This window comes from Saccostrea cucullata, unplaced genomic scaffold (assembly GCF_032062105.1).
Source record: "Saccostrea cucullata isolate Sc308-1 unplaced genomic scaffold, CSIRO_AGI_Scuc_v1 ctg1086, whole genome shotgun sequence".
NCBI lineage: Eukaryota > Metazoa > Mollusca > Bivalvia > Ostreida > Ostreidae > Saccostrea > Saccostrea cuccullata.
The window spans coordinates 23,612-46,597 of NW_026920702.1; the positions used below are offsets into that span (position 1 = coordinate 23,612).

General features: G+C 32.6%; 2 protein-coding genes across 2 annotated transcripts; one reads left to right on the forward strand and one right to left on the reverse strand.

Annotated features, from left to right (window-relative positions):
* Positions 1–734: 734 nt before the first annotated feature.
* On the reverse strand, positions 735–2,443 carry LOC134256025 (cerebellin-3-like). The gene is made up of 2 exons (XM_062738622.1): positions 2,251–2,443; positions 735–1,147 (listed from the first exon to the last, which is right to left on the reverse strand). Exons 1-2 carry the CDS (start codon positions 2,417–2,419, stop codon positions 735–737), a joined length of 582 nt encoding a protein of 193 aa, XP_062594606.1. The 5' UTR covers positions 2,420–2,443.
* A 1,817-nt stretch (positions 2,444–4,260) lies between these two features.
* Positions 4,261–18,594, forward strand: LOC134256033 (PDZ domain-containing protein 8-like). The gene is made up of 22 exons (XM_062738629.1): positions 4,261–4,496; positions 4,991–5,252; positions 5,647–5,765; positions 6,139–6,217; positions 6,445–6,531; positions 6,645–6,902; positions 7,347–7,560; positions 7,825–7,934; positions 8,274–8,360; positions 8,912–8,994; positions 9,136–9,220; positions 9,434–9,811; positions 10,195–10,290; positions 10,614–10,670; positions 12,003–12,055; positions 12,527–12,748; positions 13,243–13,318; positions 13,454–13,548; positions 13,779–13,906; positions 14,245–14,498; positions 16,412–16,819; positions 17,073–18,594. The coding sequence occupies exons 2-22, from the start codon at positions 5,103–5,105 to the stop codon at positions 17,205–17,207; spliced, it is 3,174 nt and encodes a 1,057-aa protein (XP_062594613.1). The 5' UTR covers positions 4,261–4,496; positions 4,991–5,102; the 3' UTR covers positions 17,208–18,594.
* The last annotated feature ends 4,392 nt before the right edge of the window (positions 18,595–22,986 follow it).

Sequence of the window (22,986 nt, forward strand, 5' to 3'; positions counted from 1 at the left end):
TTGAAATTCGACAAGTGAAAAATTTAAATGCATTAAAAAAGTGAATGTGCTTAGAAATGTGTCTATCATCTATAATCACGTATTTACGGGGCAATCAAAACACAGGAAATCAATAAATATTTACATCCACTGAATATTTTTCCCTTTATTTCTTATGAATACCTTTGCAATTAATCAGTGCATGAACAACACTGAGCAAGCCAAGTGTGTAGTTTTCTTTAAACAATGGCTGTTCCATCAGTTTTACATGCAATGACATATTCATTTTAAAAAACAATAGTTAAGAAATTTAATTTTACTTTGAATGATTAATATATTTTGATACAGGTGTAAATATAAACAATAAAATGCTTTCTTTGGTTGTTAGTACGGAAATTACTCAGGAATGTCGTAGCTATTGCAGAAAAAAATACATAACCCGCGTAAGCATTTTATTTAAATAAATTCGCACCTGTCAGTCACTATTTTGTATCAGAAATTATACTGTGATCTTTGAATTCGCCCCATTTAAAACTCGCCCACCTTTGAGTAGGGCGAAGGGGGCGAAAATAAAAAGGGGAACGAAAATTTCCCTGTATACAGTATATAATAACAATATGTTTGTGTGTTTCTGAAAAAATTCCTATGATCTAGAAACTGTACTCACTGGTTACTAGTTATAAATAAATGACAATAATTTGAATATATGTAATGTACGTTTACAACTTTATTCAATTGTTACAAATAAATATGCTTCAATTGATTAAAAATCCTGAGAAGTGAGAGTGATAATGGTTTCCAGCAATGTGGGAAAACCCACTTCCTGTGGTTCTGAAATTCAGGTTTACTTTGTCTCCCTTTGAAAGCTCCAGTAACGTATTTTCCGATCTTTTGATCCATAAACCTTCAGTTCCGATGAACAGGTACCCGGAGATTTGGCCGTTCTTCATGATATTTATCCGTACGTAGTCCTTGCCATTTGCGGAGGATGGGGTTGGAATGCTTACAGTGACCACGAAGAAGTATGACCCGGGTACGGGGGCGGTAAAGATACCAGTCTTGCCGTTGTAGGCTCCTCCCTTATTGGTGAGAACTTTGTCAAAAATGAGAGTTCCAATGGTGGGTTTGATATTTTGTGAAGCAGTCGCCATAAATGCCACATGTTGAGCTAAAATAACAGACAAGTCATTTATACTGAATATTAAAATTATAATAACTTGCAAGTTTCGAGATTTTATAGTTCTTCAATGATAATACATAGAGGCAATTTAATGTTTTAAAAACACCTAAGATTATACATGTTTATAATGTCAAGAAGTGCTAATTTTGATGATTATATCTAGCTATACTTTGTTTGTTTGATACTTAAACAAAAGAACCGCCATAGTCTTTTTGATGAGGACGCTTACTTGATGGTACATTCCTTTTCTTAAATGTATGTAGATTCTTGAATTATTTTAAAGGAAAGTGTCTGTTTGTAAGAATACCTTTACTTTAGGAATCACTGTCTAGTTTCATGGGTGTGCCAGGCGCATCAAAGATAGTTGGAAATGCGGGATAATTTGCATATTGGGCGAAGCATTCAATAGTCCCCGCCCACTAACGTCAGAATGCACAAAATTAACATTTGGCCTTTCACATGGTGCAAATTTACATTCAGGTTTATTTATCAAGAAATCAACTTAATTTCAAAGAGTTATTACAGGAAAAAAAACTAGAAATGTAAATACATCTTCAAACTCGGTTAAAAAATATTTTCGAAATGATAAGTGTAAAAAAAAAAAGTTATGATAGACCGGCATTTCGATAATGTATCTTATCCAATATAAACTAGAGGTATTGTGAGCAATGAGCTCACTAAATGATACCCCCTGCCTCCGATCCCATATGGTTATAATGGCAAACTCCATGTTTTGCTGTGGCCGGGAAACCCAAAATATGTGTCGGATCAAAAAGTAAAATAGGAGGTCACAATGGCAATATGTAATAAGGATTTTGTGAAGGTTTCATTAATTTCACAAAGTGGTATAACAGGAGTTGCGGATAAGAGATGGGTACCCCAAAGCGTAATAGACAGACGGACGTACAGACGGACGGACGGACATACCGATTACTATATACCCTCCCACTTTACAAGCGGGGATATAATGAATGCCCATCCCCCTCCGTAACGTACTATAATCTCGAAACTTGCGTATAAGTGGTTTGCTTACTGAGTATATCATAAAAATGTAGAAAACTATGAGTAATAAAAGAATTAAACAAACTTACATGGTTGTGATCGCTCAGTGCACGTGGATGCGACTTTTGACTCCAAAACATTTAGTCTTTCTTTAAGACACAAATTATACCCCTTAAGTTCACTCAAGTCCGAAGAACCGCAGCATACCGTCACCACCAAAGCTAGACAAACACTAAGAAAAAAATTGATTTGAAGCATATTGTTTGGTAAGTAACACTTTGAAAAAAATCTAAAATCTTTGGCCTTAAATATATGACTATATTGCATGGCTTTTATAGGTACACTGTACATGTAATACTATATATAGTACATGTATATCATAATGATGGATTCTCGTGTTGAAACAACGAAACCTGATATCCAAAGTGCCACATCTAAACAAAGGTGACAATTTACATCACAAGAACGTTTAACGTTATTGTCCCCCGCTTTCGCGAAAGCGAGGGGACATTAAATCTCATTCGTCTGTCCGTCTGTCCGTCCGTCACAAAAACTTTAACCTTGCCCATATCTTTTGATTTAGTGGAGCTATGACTTTCATATCTCACAGGTGTATTCCTTGTGACAAGACCTTTCTTTGGGTACCACCAAATTTGACCTTTTGACCTTCACCTTGGAGTTTGACCCACTTTTACTCAAAAATTCCAAACTTTTACTTTGGCCATTTCTTTTGAATGGTAGGTACTAGGACTTTCATATTTCACATATGTATTCATTGTTTGCAAGACTTTTTATTGGATACCAACAACTTTGACCTTTTGACCTTGACCTTGGATATTTCCTTACTTATGAAAAAAACTTTAACCTTGACCATAACTTTTGACTGGTAAGTACTAGGGCTTTCATACTTCATACATATAATTCATGTGAGAAGACCTTTCATTGAATACCAAGAACTTTGCCCCTTGGACCTTGACCTTGGAGTTTGACCTACTTTTCAAAAACATTGACCTTGGCAACAACTTTTGAACAGTAAATACCAGGACTTTCATATTTCACATATGTATTTGTTGTGGCAAGACCTTTCATTTGATTCCAACAGCCTTGACCTTTTGACCTTGACCTTGGAAATTTTTTGTACTTATGAGAAAACTCTAACCTTGACCATAACTTTTGAATGGTAAGGGCTAGGGCTTTCATACTTCACATATGTAATCCTTCTGAGAAGACTTTTCATTGGATACTAAGAATGTAACCCTTTGACCTTGACCTTGGAGTTCAGTGATAATTTCTAAATAGATGACTTATGATAGCGCATTCATATTAGACACAAAATGTCATTAAAAAATGACATATCACCCAAAAAGACACCGAGAGCGGGGGACCACAATTCTTTGAATTTGCTTGTTTTTATAAAGTTTTCAACATTTCTTTTAGTGGCAAAATCATAATCAATTTCCATTTAGAAATATATGTATGTAGTGAATATATATAGAACCATGTAAATCATCAATCAGATTAAAATCAGATCTTTAACATGCACTATACAAATCGAAAAAAAAAATCTTCAAATCAGTGCCCAAAAGGTTGATCTTTCTTTAAAAATTAACTGTCCAAGACCCAAAGCCCATTTTCAAACATGATGAATAGAGACCTAATGCTTTCATATAGGCCTACGGTTTCCTCTGAGGACCAATGTATTGAAAAGCAGACTTAGTGAAAATGTTATGTTTTTGAATTTTAATTGAAGTAAATGGGAGTACTTGAGAACCTTCTGCAAGGAAATAAAATACGAGGCAACCACTCGACCCAAAAGTAAACAAAAAAACCTTGTTTATAATTTTTGTTCTGAAACAGTTCTTTCATTTTTTTAATTTAAATTGGGGTCTGTGCAAGGTTTTTGGTCATTTATAAAATGTTCAACTAAAACTGGGCAATTTACCTTTGTCAAAGGGCCCTAAGTGAAGCTTGTTCTTTTGCCTTGATGTTATTGACAATTTTCAAAAATTAAAATTTATCTGCAAAATGCTTTTAAAAAATCGGTAAGAGTTATCTATCTTATCAGAGAACCGGGATTTAAAATTCCGTACGTGTAAATTGGTAGAGTTAGCTCCCATAATCACTGCTAAACAACTTGCAGCGAACAAAATCGATTTTTCTGTGGAAAAAGAGACTGATATGTTATTTTACATTATGTAATATTATTCTCTCATTATAAATCATGTTACCATTATCGGACTTTCATTGGACTTCTTGTAAATTTCGGTCAATGTTATGAACAATGATGCCCGAATTATCTCCATCAGTAAACCGCCCACTATGAATTGGTGAATGGGTAAGTAAATTTAAATTAAAACAGCATAACCCACTAATGTAAAATTGCGTTTTAGAATAGATCTGTGTGTTGGGTTGCTGTTTTTATGTGCTGCTTCTGCTATATAATTAGGGGACATGCAGTTTATCGTGTATTGAACATCCTTATTTGCTTCTAAATATAGCTTTATTGCGGGAACTGGTGTTTCTATCACAAATTTCTGTAAGTTGCCTGTTGTTGACAAAAATATTATGAAAATATAAGGTTAATATTTGATATGTTATGAGAAGAATAAAATTGTTGTTGAATGAAATCCATGGAATGATGGACCTTTATCTTGTTTATCAAAATAATGATTATTTCTTTGTTATGCTTTCGAATATAGGTAAGCATCAAGGATGCCTCTTGGTGTGTTCATTGAAGCAAAATATAAAATAAGCCTTGCAGTTATTGAAATAGTCAGAATTTAATAGAAAACTCTTTATAAAAATAACAATATCGTTTTTATTCTGTAGGTAGATGATGATCAGTATATCGATGTCTCATCCAAAATGTATGTAACAGCTTCAGTTATGAGAAGTTCACCCAGACTATGATAAGAGGGGCCAGGCAGGGTAATCCAGTAGAATGTTGGTGACAGCTATCCTCTGCTCCTTCATCCTTGGCGTTGTGGTGACACTGATCGTTCAGTTCCTCATCTTCAAGTATCACCTGAGTCACACCCCAGTGGAACCAATCAAACATCGGCCACAGTTCACCGACTTCAAACTACCAAAGGTGCAGACTAACTATATAAAACTCACAATAAGATTAAAATACAATTGAATTTTAAAAATATTTAAGACATTTTACTAGATAGCTTGAGATTTAATATAGTCAAAAGTGATTAAAAGAGATATATTGGTGTAAAACAATATAATTTCTATGAATAAAAGTCTTACTTATGAGAGCGCATGTTAGACTTGATTAAAACATATTGCGTTCATCCACAAAAGGGAACTTGGTTACATGCTAAGCATGGTCATTCATTGCAAACAATTTTTTAAACAAAAGTTAAGTAATCTTGCAGTCAGGAGTGTTCATTTTAGAAATTGTAGGACATTTAAAGATACATTTATACATATATAAAAATATGTCAAATCATATAATAAAAAAATGTTTTTGTTTTAAGGAATTGTTGAATGCAGCAAATGAAAGTAAAAAGAAAGAGAAGAAAGAGAGTTGTCTGGCCTTTAATCTGATCATCAGTTTCTTGTTTAGAGAACTGAAGGATAAAAAACTAATGAGAAGGTAAGATTCTGGTTTTGTATATTATACATGTATGACTTATTTTTCAATTATGTGGTGCCTCATTTTGAACAAGGGTATAAAAAATGAAATAGTGCACTTATGTGGATTAGAAATTATTTAGACTGATTGAGTTTGATCTATGTTTTACTCTAGTAATTGCCTGTATCCAAAAATTATTCATTTTGAGAAATTAAGAATATATACTTAAAACATTCATAACATACTGTGTACCGTAAAGTGATACTTCAAAAGCTGAGATTAAATGATGTGACCTTAGAAGACTCTGAATGAGCAATGTGGAATTCAATATCTTTATGCAGAAACATTCAATGCTAGAGAGGAATTGTATTATAACTTGAAACTTTTAAAACAGATGGGTAATCAAGAAAATGAACGCAGAGTTTGCCGAACTGATGCAAAAAACAGCTGGTAGAATCCTGGAACAAATAACAGTAAGCCTGACTTTAATATGAAATTTCACCATAGCAACAATATGTAAATAAAGATATGCATATGAGGATAACAAAAAACTTTAATTCTATGAAAGTAAGAGGGATGATGAAACTTAAAGAGAACTTGAATGTCTTTATAATTGTAGCACATCTATCCTATTTTTTTTCTTTTTGTTATACGAATTATAAGAACCTTTTTTCATGTTTTTTTTTATTTGTCAAAACAGGTTCAAGAATTCAATTTGGGCCCTTCATTCCCAGTCATCAAGTCAGTAACTGTCAAAGATACCCAAATAGAAAATGATGCAATCGATGTAAGTTACCTTAATCACTGCCCATATAATTGTTAAATAAATATATCTGTTCACTGCTCTTTTCTTTTAATCAGCAAATGGATTTATAATTAGCCCTTTTTACTGGTTTACAGAAATTAGATGTAGAAGTTGACCTAGATTATAAAGGAGGATTCCAGTTAGCCCTGGGAATTGACCTAGTTCTTGGGAAGCATGTGTCTCTGTCGGTCACTGTTACAAACCTTCGGGGGCGGGCCAGACTACAGTTCTCGCACAAGCCGTACACTCACTGGTCCTTCTCCTTCTACGAGGAGCCCCAGATAGATTTCCAAGTGGAGTCCAAATATGGAGGGAGGGCCACCCCACAGCTTACTTCACTTATAATCACACAAGTAAGGGGTGAAATTTGCAGGATATATAGACATATTTAATTCATTGTAATTTTGTGAGAGTTAATAAAACTATTCGTAGACAGCATGGGTGTAATGAGTTCTCACTACTGGTATTTTAATATCGAAAAATAATTTCAGAAATTTGTAAGGTTAAATTATATGTCAAATGTAATGTGCTTATGAGTACAGTAAATCATAATTATCTCAATTCAATGGAACCAAGCATCAGCGGATTCGAAATATTAGGGTTTGAATACATGAAGAAAATGTAGTTTGGATTTCCAGTGGATTTTGACAAAAAATTAATAGTATTTGATATACTTGTAGCAATGTTTTAAATCCATTATAGTTCACTTAATTTTGCTGTTGGAAAGCTACTTGACAGTGTAATATAATAATATAATTTTCCTGAAATGCAGCCATACAGTATAATTTTTTCTGTAGATAAAAAGAACCATAAGGAAGAAGCACACTCTGCCTAACTACAAGTTTAGGATGAAGCCATTCTTCACTCCCCCACCACCCCGAGTGCCACAGAAGGACCTTTTTGTGAATGGCACAAAAATAGGTCAAGGGAAACTGACTGTGACCATCAAGAGCTGTTCACGGTTGATTGATGTTCCAGCAGACTCCATGCTCTACTGCACATTATCCATTGGTAAGGAAGGCGCTTTACTGCATGGCTATATAACAATGGTAGAATTGTAATTTGAACAGAATAAAACCTTGCTGTTTATAGTGACAACATGAATTTTATGGGGATTTTAAAGAACAATTATTCAATTTTGGGCAAGGGATAAGAACCATTAGTCATTTCAAAAGTTTAACATTAGGTTTAATATTCACACTATGACACATTAACATCATGTTTGCATCACATATGTTTCAAATTTACACACATATTATACATGTATGTTATTAGATAGCTGTCCATGGTTGGAGTTGCTTGAAAAGAAGAAGAAGATCTGGGTTATACAAGATGTAGAAATAATAAAGGGCTCAGCAGAATCAGCAGGACTCAGCTTAAAAGAGGTATGTATAAAAATAGGGCATGGAAAATATTCAGATCTCTCACTGAAACCTTCCTCAAAACATGCATTAATGAATTGTATTTCAAAATTAAAGTAATTTTTAGATCATGGGGAGTTTAGTATGTAACTGAAAGAGATGCTGCCAGGTCCTTTGTTGCTAATAGTGATATTAAAAGTGAAGTTACTAGAATATGTTAATATAAATCCAATTTTTTTTATCCTTACAACAATCAGGCTTGGTGATTATAATTTTACTCCTTAGTTGGCTAAATCATCATATTGACCTTGAAAACAGCAGTAATTGTATATTGTAAATCTGACTTTTCTGTTCTGGCCACAGGATTTTTTACTGGACAAGTATGAGGATGCTGTTTTGGTGGACTTTGTAACTCCTGGTTCTCCTGCTGACCAATCAGACATTAGAAAGGTAACAACCAATCAATTTATCAAACCAAACTGACCAATCAGACATTAGAAAGGTAACAGCCAATCATTTTATCAAACCAAACTGACCAATCAGATATTAGAAAGGTAATAACCAATTATTTTATCAAACCCTTCTGACCAATCAGACATTAGAGAGGTAACAACCAATCATTTTATCAAACCTTACTGACCAATCAGAAATTAGATAGGTAACAACCAATCAATTTATAATGTTTATGAGAAATGCGAAGAACATGTTGCTGTTATATTGCTTGATGCACCAGGCGATAAGCTGTACATAGCATATCAGCTGCATCATTCCATTCCACCAAGCTAAAACTAAGCTTTAACTTTGGCAGTAATAAGAGTCATTCCTACATTGACAATTTATATTAGAAACATACTGTCAAATAAGTGAGCATTAATGCTGTAATGAGACTTCAATTCTCCCATTTGATATTCGCTGGTACTCATTGTAATGAAAAATGGAATCATGTTTCCAACAAAGAATATATCTGAATACTTAATTGAATTATGATAATTTTTTTCCAGGGAGATGTTTTGACATTTGTTAACCATGTGAAGGTTACAACATCTAAGCAAGCTGCCAAACTATTCAAGAATGCTGGAGAGAGGTATCGTACAAAAACAGAGAATCAATTTTTCTTGTTTTCACATTGAAATGTTTTATTGTAAAAACCTAAACACATGTAGATATCAAAATTTAATAACTGAAAGTGATTCCATTTCTGTGAAAAGTTAATTTTATTTTTTAGGTTTCTGGTAAGAATAGAAAGAGCAAAGATGAAAAATCATCCACCTGTTGACCTTCAAATTATAGAAGATAATATTAGTCTTAAGGTCAGTTGAATTTTCTGTAATACTTAATTAATAAACTTTATTTTAAAACCCCACTGCCTTTGGTATTGCACAATTTGACATCTATCTTTATATAGAGCATTATGTATTCTAGATTCTTGCCAGTGTTTTAATTCTTGATATAATTTTGCCTTGATATTTTGCTTTGCAGTGTCATGTGACATATGTACATTAAAATTTAATATTTGGTTTCAGGATTTTCCCCAGAGTGAAAATCAGAAAACCTCTGAGAGCTCTGAAGACTTTGTCAACATCAGTATAAACCCTCACCAGGGAGAGAAGTCTTCATTCACCCTCCCCTCCCCTTCCAGCAGCCCACAGAAAAGAGTTCTAGACCTGGTAAACACCGGCCTGGGAAAAGGGAAGAATCTTCTGAGAGGGAGGCAGAAAAGTAACACAATTAATGAGGCCCCTGCCACCTTAAAGCCTGCACCACAAACCAGTCCTAAGCCAGTCAGGAGGAATGCATCGGATAAGAACCTGTCTGCTCTGGGAACATCCCCTTCTGGATCCTCCTTGTCTGAGGTGGTGGATCTAAAGGGGCGGAGTCAAAGTGATGCATCATCTTTGAGGGTATGTTTACAGTCTGATGGGGTTTTATTTGGGTAAACTGATAGGTTTGTTTAAAGTGTAAATTTAAAAAAAGTTTTTATATACAAAAAGAAATTGAAATTTAAGTAAGAGTGTTCATCTAACATTGTAGTGGTGGAAACACTATACTAATATTTAACAATTAACATGATTAAAAACCAGGACATTTTAAGCGGATTTTATTGATTGTATTGATACATACATGTATATTTCTTATAATGTTTTAAGTACATGTTTAGTGTGCCTTTCCGACTTCACAGGTTTGGGTCGTGTGTTTTCATTCTGTCACTGAACATAATTATGTCAAACTTTGTACAGTTAATTTGAAAACAAAATATTTTTCCATATAACTGTTTCTTTTACAGTCTCTGGAATCAGCTGATGTACAACTTAATGAAGACACTGAAGATGAAGATGACACTACTGATGTCATTCAAACAATAGAAATTCCCTCAAGCCAAGTAAGATTTGTGCTGTCATTTGAATAAATGGTCAGAAGCTTCAGTTTGCTCTATTTCACATCTAAAGTCCTACAAGAAAATGTTGGAAAGCAATTTAGATAACATATAAAGTAGAAGGCAATATTTATCAACTTCTTTGGAATTTTTCAAGGTATCATACATAATTAATGACAGTGGTATTGGTTTAATAAATAGAGATCATTTTATTAGTATGTTTTGTACATGTGTTAATCAAACAGTGAAAGTAACTGCTCATGTCTAAATGATTGACTATTGTTTTATAGATTATTGTTTAATGTTACAAATATTTTTTGTTATTATAGAATCCAGCTTGGAATGAAACATTCACTTTTAATGTTGGTGGGGGTCAATGTCTGTGTGTAAGTGTAAAGAAAAAGACAAAACAAAGTCATTAAACCCTCAAAGGTCTATCCCATAAAATTCTAAAAACTAAGAGAAAGTTTTATATAAAACTCCACCACTTAACATTGAAATTCTTCTTCAACTACACTGCAACGTGCCTGTTGAAAGTGGTTTTCGGGGGGTGAAATTTTCAATGTTACACTCAACTACATGTTTTATTATATTATATGATGTTTTATACAAATACATGTAACAGTTTGCATAAATTCTGCGCAGGGGAATATCACCCTCGTCATAGCAATGTTGAGTGTTGCTACACTGGAGGGCGCCATTATTCAGCAAGTAATAGTGTTCATGTCTAAATGATTCAACTAATTTTGTAAAATATTATAATATCCACTGGTTTAATGTTAGGGAAATATTTTTAGTTTATGATTAATTGGAATTTCCTTGTCTTGGATTCATAAAAAAAACAAATGAAACATTGAATGTTGGTGCTCATATGAGAAATTCATTAGAAATAATTTCTTTGAATGATGTGTGTCTTTAAGGAAAAACTATACCGAAAAAAAGGTGTGATATTACTGTGAACTAAAACATAAGTCATCAAACCCTCGAAAATTTTTAAATCTTCCATGTTTAAAATAATTCTTCAGATTAAATGTATTTTGCATTTATTTTTATCATGTTTCTTATAATTGCTTAGAATGACAATACATTGAGATAAGAACGGCAGTGCAATAAATTTTCGCAGCAGTAGGCTTCGTAGTAATCAGCATGAGGTCGTGTAATTCGGTTGTAAAAATTAGTGATATATCAACTTGATAGATTTTTTCGATGTTTTTTGTGAAACTATATGGATTATTTTAGTGAAAATTAGTACAGGTTAGTTGTGATGAAGCAGTGTACTATTTAAATAAATGAAATTAATCCAAACTGGCAAAAATATACTGCTATTGTTGGAGAAGTTAATTTTTTTTTATTGTATTTTCTGACATAAAATATGTTTACCTATGGAGAAAACTTATGTATCAAAACCAAATAAAAAATAAAATTTTATAAGTTTTAATGTAGTCACTTTAATCAATTATTCAGTGAATTTTGATTAATTTTCATTCTCTCACTCCTGGACATCTGAATAAAAATTTTAACATATTATTTTATAGCTAGACTTTATGAAATAAAAATTATTTTAAGTAACCCACAGAGGCCAGGGCTGGGGCTTTTGTGATTTGAAAAAATGGATAAAAAACCAGACATTTACAAACTCCAGCTGAAAAATTTCAAATCTCCAGTTGTGATTGTTATTTTGTACATGTATATATTTAATATGAATTGCTCAGTTGTAGTTGAATTCTGGTGTACTGGCCAAAACTGTGGAGATTAATTGTCAGATAATACAGTATGATTTTTTTATGGGCTAAGCAGAAAATTTGCATGTAGGCATTTTTACAAAGAAAAAATTTGTGATATCATGTAATTTACCTACATTAATTAATTTCACTGCAATTTTTAAGCTACATGATCTATGAAAATACAGTAAAATTCATTCAGTACGAACAAGGATATTGCGAATTCATGGAATAGCAAAGTTATTTGGATCCCCAGCTACATGTATATAAATTTGATGAATTCCTTATATGGATGTAATGAATTATGGTTCTAGTGAAGTAATTTCATAGGTCCTATTGACTTTGCTATAACCGAGTTTTACATGAAAATTAGTACAGTGTATTTCAATTTATTTATGATGCCAGGGTAATTTTAAAAAATCATATTATATTATTGATTAATCTTTAATAATGCTTTCATTTTGTCTGCCTCAAATAAGAATCAAATATGAGTAAAATAAAAAATAAAACTCCTTTTTCAGTCGGAACAAGTTCTCCTCCTATTCAGGTCACCCGGGATTTGACCCCAATCTGTGTTTTGGTGACATCACTCTGACCTTCTGTCACAGTCCAAATGATCTGAAGGAGAAAGACCTAAAACATTTAACTAGAAAGCTCCCAGAGGCAGTGCCAAAAAATCTGAGAAATGAGGGAAAATCGCCTGTGTGTAGAAAGGAAGGGATCCCAGCGAGTGGACTTAAAAAGTAAGGAAGATAATTCATCATTTGTGAGAGATAAGCAGGCTATCATACCTGTAAAAAGTGCATGGTGATGTTTTTCATGTTCTTTGACTGTACCATGATTTTAAAATTTTACTTTATTGTTGGTGTCCAAGTTCATGGGTTACTCATTGATACATGGTAGATTCAATGAACCAATATATTTACAAAATAAATGTTTGTTGGAATCTGAATTTGTGGGTAAGAGTAACCCAAAAATCCACAAATATTGGCCTTCCAAGAACATGATTCCACAGTAAATAATTGATTTTGTGATTTGAATTAAAATGCCCATGTAGTATGGAAGAAATTAAATATCTTGCATGAACATGATGTAGTAAGCTTAAACTAAAACCTCAAAGGTTGTACATGTATAATGGCAGTTATGTATAGGAAAAGTAACATTTGCTATGTTGCCTTATGTTCTTATTTGTATGCATGTATTTGAGCATTACAAAGTATCATATCTATATATGCAGGATTGAAAAAGGAAGACATGATTTAATACTCACAAACTTTGAAACAGCTACCTTTTGCAACTACTGTGGGAAGAAGGTAAAATCTTTTTACTGAGGACATGTGAAAAAAAATTATCAATATTTTAATATCTACAGTAGAATAAAATAATAGAATAATTTTTTTTTAGTTCGGATGTTGGATAAGCATAAATAATTCTTTTTCTTTTGTTAGATTTGGTTGAAACAAGCCTTTTTGTGTTCCCTCTGCAAAAGGAATTGTCACAAAAAATGTGCAGAAAAATATCAAATGGAGACAATTTGTACTGAGTAAGTTTATTAATTTAGCTCATTTGAGCCAAATAAAAGGCTCAATATGCAAAAAAGAAGGTAAAATGTGTAAGTTACCCTGAAAACATGACTGTATATACATATATATATCTTTACATTTATATGAGTGGTAAAAAGTTATTTTCATAATGTAAGGTCAGATAAAACATGGTAGAACATAAATGTTGTAAAAATGAATGAAAATTGAATCATTTACCGTTTCTATCTAGGACTGGACCAATGAAGCGATTGGATCCCAAGACAATCTGGAAACCTTTACAGATCAAGTCAGAGAGCAAAAAGAATGCCCCAGATAACAACCCCAAATTTCTCAGCAAATTTACACAGAAAAAGCCAAGTAAGATTTGCAGACCATTTCATTTTTACATTTACTATAACTAATTTTTTTGTTTAGGTTTATCAAATGTCTCTATTTTAATTAAATTTTTATTCATACAGAAAACAATCTTGAAAATTTATCTTTTACATGTATAAAAATATAATTTTAGATATTTTTTAAAATCCAATTTTGATTGAAAGTTCTTGATATTTAAATATTCTAGAATTTATAGATTGAATTTAAATTTTGGTAATCAATTACAAAATCAAAACTTCTTACCATCTATAGGACGAAGAAGAAATGAATCCTGGGTCCATGTCAGTCATCCACTAGTAATCAATTTTTGGCTTTTTCAGCATCTAAGCCACAGTCCTCCCCCCACAAACCAACCACCCCCACTCATCCCCTCCCCTTCACCTTGTCTCCAAGCAACAGTCCCACCTTTGCACGCAGACGCAATTCAGCGCCTAACACAGACCGTTTGACAAATGAGAGCACAGTTTCACAGTCTGGTGATTCCATCTCAATGACACAAACACAATCATCTGGGTCACTTAAGAGCTTTGTCACAAATTTACCCAATCGCCAATCTGATGAACTAAGCATAAAGGTAATTACTTATAAAATCTTAATGGGATATGATAAATGTTAGGTGGATCATTAAGGGCGAAACGATTACACGTGTAAACGGCGACGTTTCGATTATATGCTCTAAACGTTTACAGTTTGAGTAAACGTTTACACGAAGGTCATTATCAATGTCTATCAGAAATAAAGTTTAACACAAAAAAAATTGTTTTATTTCATAATTTACAAAAGAAACAATCAATGTGACTTTGCCCGAGCGAGAGTTGTCTGATTTTATTTAATTTTTGTAACCAGTAGAGGTCGCTAAACCGGCTATCAAGATGGCGACTTCCATGAAAATACATGTGAGAATTATTTTTTAAACAAAGATATGTGCGTTTTTTGTTCCTTATAAAGCAGACAGAGGTATTTTTTTGTAAAACCAGATAAAAGTAAAGGCGCAGCCTCTGACTTTTTAAAGAATACAATTTTCGAAGAGAATGTAAGCCAATGAAAAATGAGTTTTACTCGATTTGAAATTACAAAAATTAAATAGGAATTCTCGCTCGGGCAAAGTCTCGAGACATAGAAATAAAGAAACACCGTCTTTGGCCATTTGATAAGCAACAATTAAACCGGAAACATATTGAATGAAAATTTGTACGGGTAATATAATTAATTCCGATTTCCGAGTTGCTAATACTAGCGATGTTTTACGACACTTGGAATATAAAACTTGATATATTTTGATTAAATAAATATAATACATTTTTCACAAGTCTTTGAAAAGTTTCAATATGCTAAGGTCCTGTTTTACTTTTTTAATTAAAAGATCCATCTGTACAATTATGTTTTCTACGTCCGGTAACCAAATAAACCAAGCAAACAATTTAATGCGCCTCAAATTCTTACGGTTAAATCACAATGACCAACAATAAATTTGTAATAACAGCTCATACTTATATTAAAGTGAAAGAATTGATTATTAAATTCGAGTTTCATGAATGAGTAGCCATAAAAATCCAACATAGAATATTTCCCGTTTAAACGGTACCGTTTCGTTTACTGCTATCCGTTTAAACGTTTACAAAATTCAGTAAACGTTTCACCCTTATGGATCATTCATGCATGTAAGATATACTTTATCATTTGATCGGTTCATAACTGTCATTTGATCAGTTCATAACTATTAATATGGTCCGTATTTTAATCATTGTGATGAAATGAAATAAGCATCCTTTGCATTGGGACTGTTAATTTTCTTCTTATCCAAACTTTTTGAGGATTTTTTCGAATAACATGAAATTCTATTTTTAAACTTTTCAATGAGTTTTACTTGGTTATAAATGACCTACATTGACATAAAAATATCTAATTCTTTTGTTGACATATTTTACAGTAAGCTTTTAATTTGTGCTATTTTCCAATTGTGTTATATTTACACACTTAAAAGCCACTATATTTCATCTTCTCTTTTCATCCATGTGCTGAGCTTTAAAATTTCAACTTGGTTTAGTCTAAAAACAGAAAAACTCGCAAATACAACTATTGAACATTTGCATAGTTTGTGTATAGTCATAAGGTTTATGTATTACTTTGACATGCATTTAGATGGACGGACCATCAAGTTTGGTGTGATGAGCAATTAATCAGAAATATAAATATTTTTCTATGGAAAACCGAAATGGTGTGTCATGTCAGGCTACAGAAAGAAATTGATGAGGAATCTGAAAATAAAAATGAGTTAACAAAAGTATGCAGAACTCTCTTTGGACATCAAATTAAAAAAAAGAAAAAGCTGGAAGCCATGGTAATGTTGCTTACTGTCAGTATTCCAACCTAAAAAGAAAAGCAGAGAAAAAATACTTGTCATCTGTTTGATAAAGAGATGTGAATAATTTTCTAGGGAATGTTTTAACTGATACGTGATCTACAGGCAAAAATTATTTATTACAGGTATTTAAACTACAGAAAGAAATTGATGAGGAATCTGAAAATAAAAATGAGTTGACAAAAGTGCTAGAGGAATCCATTGACGCATCTCAGAAGGAATTGTTACGCCATCAAATCAAAAAATCGGACGTGAAAGTAGAAGCCATGATGATGGTGATGTTGCATTACTGTGCAGGACTGCAGTATTGCCTGGACCAAGAACAGGAAGAAAAGCAGAAAAAAGCCAGCACTGACTTGTCATCTGCTGGTCGTGATAAAGGGGATGATAAGAATCAGGTTGAGGGCAGTGGCTTGAAGCTTACTGAGGTCCTGAAAGCAGAGGGAGATAATTATAGTGAAAAAATTAATGGCATTTTAAAAAAATCTTCTTCTATATCAGTGGAAGTAGATGAAACTCATGTTCATCCACAGGTAGTGTAGATTCTAGTTTGAAAATGTGGCCAAAAGAAGTTTTACATGAATATATAGGAAAAACTTTAAAAATTTCCTGAGATGGAAGGTGACTCAGTGTTCATGGGAAATGCTTTTGGTTTGGAACAAGATTGTGGATGTTCTGTTCAAATGCAGGGGGAAGGCGTAGTAAAGACAACAAAAGCTGACACTGACAGTCCAAAAAGATTTACATATGAATATACTGGGAAAATCTTTATAAATCTTCTTGAAGCACTCAGAGGAATTTGTAGATGAGGAGGACATTCTAGCAGATGTCATTAATACTGTTACAGAAATCATTGAAAAATCTGAAGGGGAGACAGATTCTAGTGACTTTGAGGATACAATCAAACACTCCACTGATTAACTGAAATGGCAAGTATCGTAAGGTTAAAAAAAAGATTCTACTGATTTATACAATGCATTTTTTGTTGTTGATATGTTGGAAATGGTTATGTTTGAAGTCAAGTACATGTATATTCTAATTATGAAAGTTAGCTACATGTGCTCTGTGACACAAAGGGTAAAAAATAAGAAGACAACACTGAACACATCTTAAAAGTTAACTTCGTTCAAACAGTAGGAGTTCACTGTTGCTTTATAAAATCTCCATAATTTCTACAAATTAATACTTCATCATGTAAACAGCAGTGACAAATATGATGGCATAAAAATATGTGCACTGTATAAGTCTATTTGTTTTAAACGTGCATAAAATTAAACATTGATTTATTTGAATTTAAAGAGCATGTGAGAAATATCTGTGTTTTATTTCTTGTGATTTTGAAAGCTTATTGTGATATTGAGAATTGTGATTTGTTAACAGCCATAATGTAGCCTTTTGGAGTACCCCAAAGTTAAAATTGCTTTTTAATGCATATTTCTTGATATTTAGATTGTATTAAAATCTTCATGATTTTGATATATATTTACACAATAAACAATTTTAATTTAATGAAAGCCAATAATTTTTCATTTGCATACACACAATTTTAAGTTAAATTATTAAATTCTTTCAATTGTTTGGAACTAGATCAACAATCTTTTAGATTTTGTTTTGGGAAAACTTCAAAGTCCAGTATAAAGCTAATTTCACTTTTATTTTGTTATCAAAGAATTGCTATGATTGTCACTAGAAATTTTAAGACTGTTGCTTTTGATATTCAAACATTTATTAACAGATTGAGTTTCAATTAAAATGTGTGAAGTGATGGAACTCCAAGGCAAAATCATATCTACTTCAGTCACAGAAGCTCAGTATTATTTTTCTATATCATATAGATTATTTTGACATCACCAGCCAGTATAATTTTCATGAAGTACTTCAAATACTCACATTCCTTACAAATTTGTACAGTTACAGAACCTATAAGTTTGTACTTAAGTATATTTGTTATTGTTGAATTAATTTCTTCATGTTCTTACTATGTGTTCTATTTAAGGTTTCTTTTTATTGATAATCTACTGAATTTTGATTTAATAGTTCAAATATGGTTTCATAAGACAGCTTTTGTACACACTGCCCAATATTAGTCAGACAGAGAGTGCAATATACATGTACAATCAGATACATAGAACAAAGTCAAAATTTAATTTCTGAACCACGAAAAAAAGTTCAGTATTCAAAACAAGAATTTTTAATTATTTTTTTATCTACTGTACCAAAGATTCTGTACCCACCTGTCGTTTATAGGATGATAATTTAATTTTAAAGACTTTATTTGTTGATGCTGCTTGGAAATGGAAATTTTCAATTATTAGCTCACCTGAGCCGAAGGCTCAAGTGAGCTTTTCTGATCACATTTTGTCCGGCGTCCGTCTGTCTTTCTAGCTGTCTGTCTGTCTGTAAACTTTTCACATTTTTGACTTCTTCTCAAGAACCACTGAGCCAATTTCAACCAAACTTGCCACAAAGCATCCTTAGATGAAGGGGATTCAAGTTTGTTCAAATGAAGGGCCACGCCCTTATTCAAGGGGAGATAATTGGGAATTAATGAAAATTTGGTGGTATGTTTTAAAAATCTTCTTCTCAAGAACCACTATGCCAGGAAAGATGAAACTTATGGGGAAACATCCTCAGGTAGTGTAGATTCAAGTTTGTTCAAATCATGACCCCTGGTGGTAGGGCGGGGCCACAATGGCCGACCAAATTTTTACATAGAAATATATAGGAAAATTCTTTAAAAATCTTCTTCTCAAGAATAGCAAAGCCATAATTGATGATATTTATATGGAAGCATCCTCAGGTAATGTAGATTCAAATTTATTCAAATCATGACCTCCGGGGGTAGGGCGGAGCCACAATGGCCAACCAAAGTTTTACATAGACATATATAGGAAAATTCTTTCCGTCCGCCTGTCTGTCTGTCCATCTGTCTGTAAACAATTTTTCAAAACACTACTCCTCTGACAGTTTTGGTCTGATTTCAGTATAACTTGGCACACAAGTAGACTACACTAAGATACATAAAATAGTGCATTGGTTTTTGATTTCAATGAACGGTGTTGCCATGGTTACTAAAAATAGAATTTTCTGTGAAATTCCTTTAAAACACTACTCCTCCTACAGTTTTGATCTGATTTCAGTATAACTTGGCACACAAGTAGAATACACTAAGATACATAAAATAGTGCATCGGTTTTTTATTACGATGAACGGTGTTGCCATGGTTACTAAAAATAGAAATTTCTGTGAAATTCCTTTAAAACGCTACTCCTCCTATAGTTTTGATCTGATTTCAATATAACTTGGCACACAAGTAGACACTAAGATACATAAAATAGTGCATCAGTTTATGATTTCGATGAACAGTGTTGCCATGATTACTAAAAATAGAATTTTCTGTGAAATTCCTTTAAAACACTATTCCATCTATAGTTTTGGTCTGATGGCAATGGCTTCTTTTCTCATTCTTTGTTGTAAGTACAAACCAGTAGAGCTACAGTCTCGACAGAGACTTCTGGTTACTTTTTCCTAGCCACAGTGCTCAGGTGAGCGATGTGGCCCATGGGCCTCTTGTTAAATGAAAGTGTAGTTTATTCTAAGTAGACATATATTATGAGTGATGTACTATTTACCATATGAAAGTGCATTTTTACCTTTTTTTGTCCCTTTAGCCCCCACTTCTTATTGCACAACCGGGGGTAATTAAAAAATAAAGAGGTTAGAATGGACACAAATATTTGCAAGTGTGAAAGAGCGAAAACTATTTGTTTTGTTTTACATGTTCCATAGATACTTAAAAGAAAGAGTAATTAAAAGTGTTGGGTTTAGCTCTAGAGATGTTCATGGTTTACACTCATTGCTTTCCTGTCATTGATATTAAACTTTGTGCAATATAAATGATGTAATTAGTAAAGAAAATTATGTATATTTTTGTTTTTTTTTTCTGTTATGTTTATATACAAATTATTTAATTATACTTTTCTTGTTATAATGTTTTTAATATGTGTTTGGTTACTACAGTATGTGTGTAGGAGAGAAAATGTGCTTATTGATGTTATTATTTTTTTTGCCTCGTTTTCAGTGAAAAACAAATCATATTACTGGCATATTAATCAGAATTATTATATGACATTCCTTAATTTGACCTTTGATCTCTGTTGTGACAGTACATTTTATTCCTGTTTTTCATTTTGAATTAAATCTGTTAGAAATGTATGGATCTTTTTTCAATACAGGAAAACGCTGAATATCATTGAAATTGAATGCATTTACTTGTCTGTCTCACGTTTTAAAAGAAGTTAAAAATAAACAACTTTTAAGAACACTTGTTTTTTGTTGCATAGTTTTATTTATTCCACAAGAATGTTGGTCATTTAAGATATTAATAAACTATCATAGAGTTGAAGTTTGTATTAAGATATCATATCACACCCCAAACGTGTACCAAAGTCGGGAGACTACAACATGGTAAATTTTATTTTCCCGTTAAGGTTGTACTCTGATAAGAGAGATAACTCTTAATGACATAAGTATCTATTATTCCTTTACAGATTTAAAATTTGCCAGCCGAAGTGTCTTTTTTTGCCCAATTTTTGCCCCGCAAGCTATGTTTATGATTGTTTGTATTTTACTAAAAAAAAACAACATCTCTTTTGGAAAATATAAAGGTTCAAGCAACATTTTATATGAGTGAGCAGAGAGTTTATGAACCTTAAGTACCACAAATGTTATCTTAATAATTTAATTATAAATGTATGAGATTGTGTGAATATAACCATTTGAAGAGTAGCGAGGACTAGAAAACACAAGGGAGTGATAAAAAGCTGCTCACCCAGTTAAGCTGTAGAAAATCATAAAAAATAAATCTACTTTGTCCCAGAGGCTTTGATTTTAGCATGTATTTCTTCACCCTTGCACTATCTTGAATTACTATTCATTGCAATTACTACTACTTCTTGTGCTCAGGTTTGTAAGGGCTAAATGAAAAGAAATTTCAACGAGTATTCGAGTACTTGTATTCGACTTTCGCTCTGTCACTGAATCGTTGCTTTCTCACATTTCTACTCTGAATTTTTATACCCCCCGCTTGAAAAGTGGGAGGATATACTGTTATCGGTATGTCCGTCCGTCCGTCCGTCCGTCCGTCTGTCTGTTACGCTTTGGAGTACCCATCTCTTATCCGCAACTCCTCTTATACCACTGAGTGAAAGAACTATATGCGGTATATTGCATATATTTGCCCCCACAATAAATTGTATGAGAAATATAAATTAACAGAAAATATTATAGTGTCAAAGCAGTGTACTCACAATTTTTGTTTTTATGACGTCACAAACTAGTCTGATTTTATATCCTTTTTCAGAAAGAGGACAAAATGGACAAAATTTCAACAATTTTAGCTTTAAAATTTATAGAGCGCAAGTTTGTTCAGGAACAATATTGACATATTTCATTGATGTTATCATTCTACACATTATATCAAAATATTAATCCTGAACACACATGCGCTCGGTGACTTTTACTCAAAATATCGACGAAATATGTACATTTTTCTGTAAAATTCATAAAAAACTGAAATTTACGTCATGTTTGTGACGTCATTACGTGCATATGGCGTCATTACTTATGAAAATATTCAGTGCTTTGAAGTCAGCATATACTCCCCAGTTTAAGAACTAAATTAAATATATCTCCATCAAAGTTTGATTTGGGGGGCAAATATTGGTTATTACCGAATAAAGTTCTTTAATGAAACTTTCACAGAATCTTTATTATATATTGCCATTGTGCACCTCCTATTTTACTTTTGATCCGACACATATTTTGGGTTTCCCGGCCACAACAAAACATGGACTTTGCCATTATAACCATATGGGAGGTGGGGGGGGGGGTTATCATTTACATGTAGTGAGCTCAATGCTCACAGTACCTCTAGTCTGAATAATAATTTAATATTTTTCAATAATACACAACAAAATTTCTAATTTTTAAAAGTATATTAAGGATAAAGTTTACTTAATTCGAATTTATAAGGGAGGGGAACGTTACTCTGTCTAAGATGACAAGATTCATATCGAATCAGTATCTTAAAAATACGATGTTTATAAGAGAGAGAGCGAGAAACGTTCATCAAATGCCTTATTGTAACAAATAGTTTGAAACGTAGAGAAAGAAACGTTCCTCAAAGATCTAAAGATCACTAAAAAGTGAACTGACGGAGGCATTTTTCAGACCAAAATGACTTCAAATTTAAAAACTGGGTTAAAAAGGAATGTTGATTTTCTCTTTTTGATTTGAATTGTGTTCTTTGGAAAAGTGAAAAGATGTTATGGGGTTTATGTCTCTCGGTTGATTTGAAACGCAAGAACTCTACGTATTACTGAGTATCTAAAACGAGAGAGCTACAGCCTACTGACAAATACGTTGATGGTACAAGAACTCAATAATTAAGTTATTTTTTCTATGGTCGATAAACAGTTTATCTTCGGTATCTCGAACTCCGATATCTCGAATACAATGGACATGTCGAAGTGATTTGAAATTCCCAAACATATTCTTTAAGTATTCTACCCTTGATTTTATGGTACTGCAATTGCAATTTTGCAATGCACAGGCACGTAGCATCGTTTTTGAAAGTGGGGGGGGGCAACCTGAGAAAATTTTTTTTTACTTACCTGAAAAAGTTGACAAGCAAAGAAAA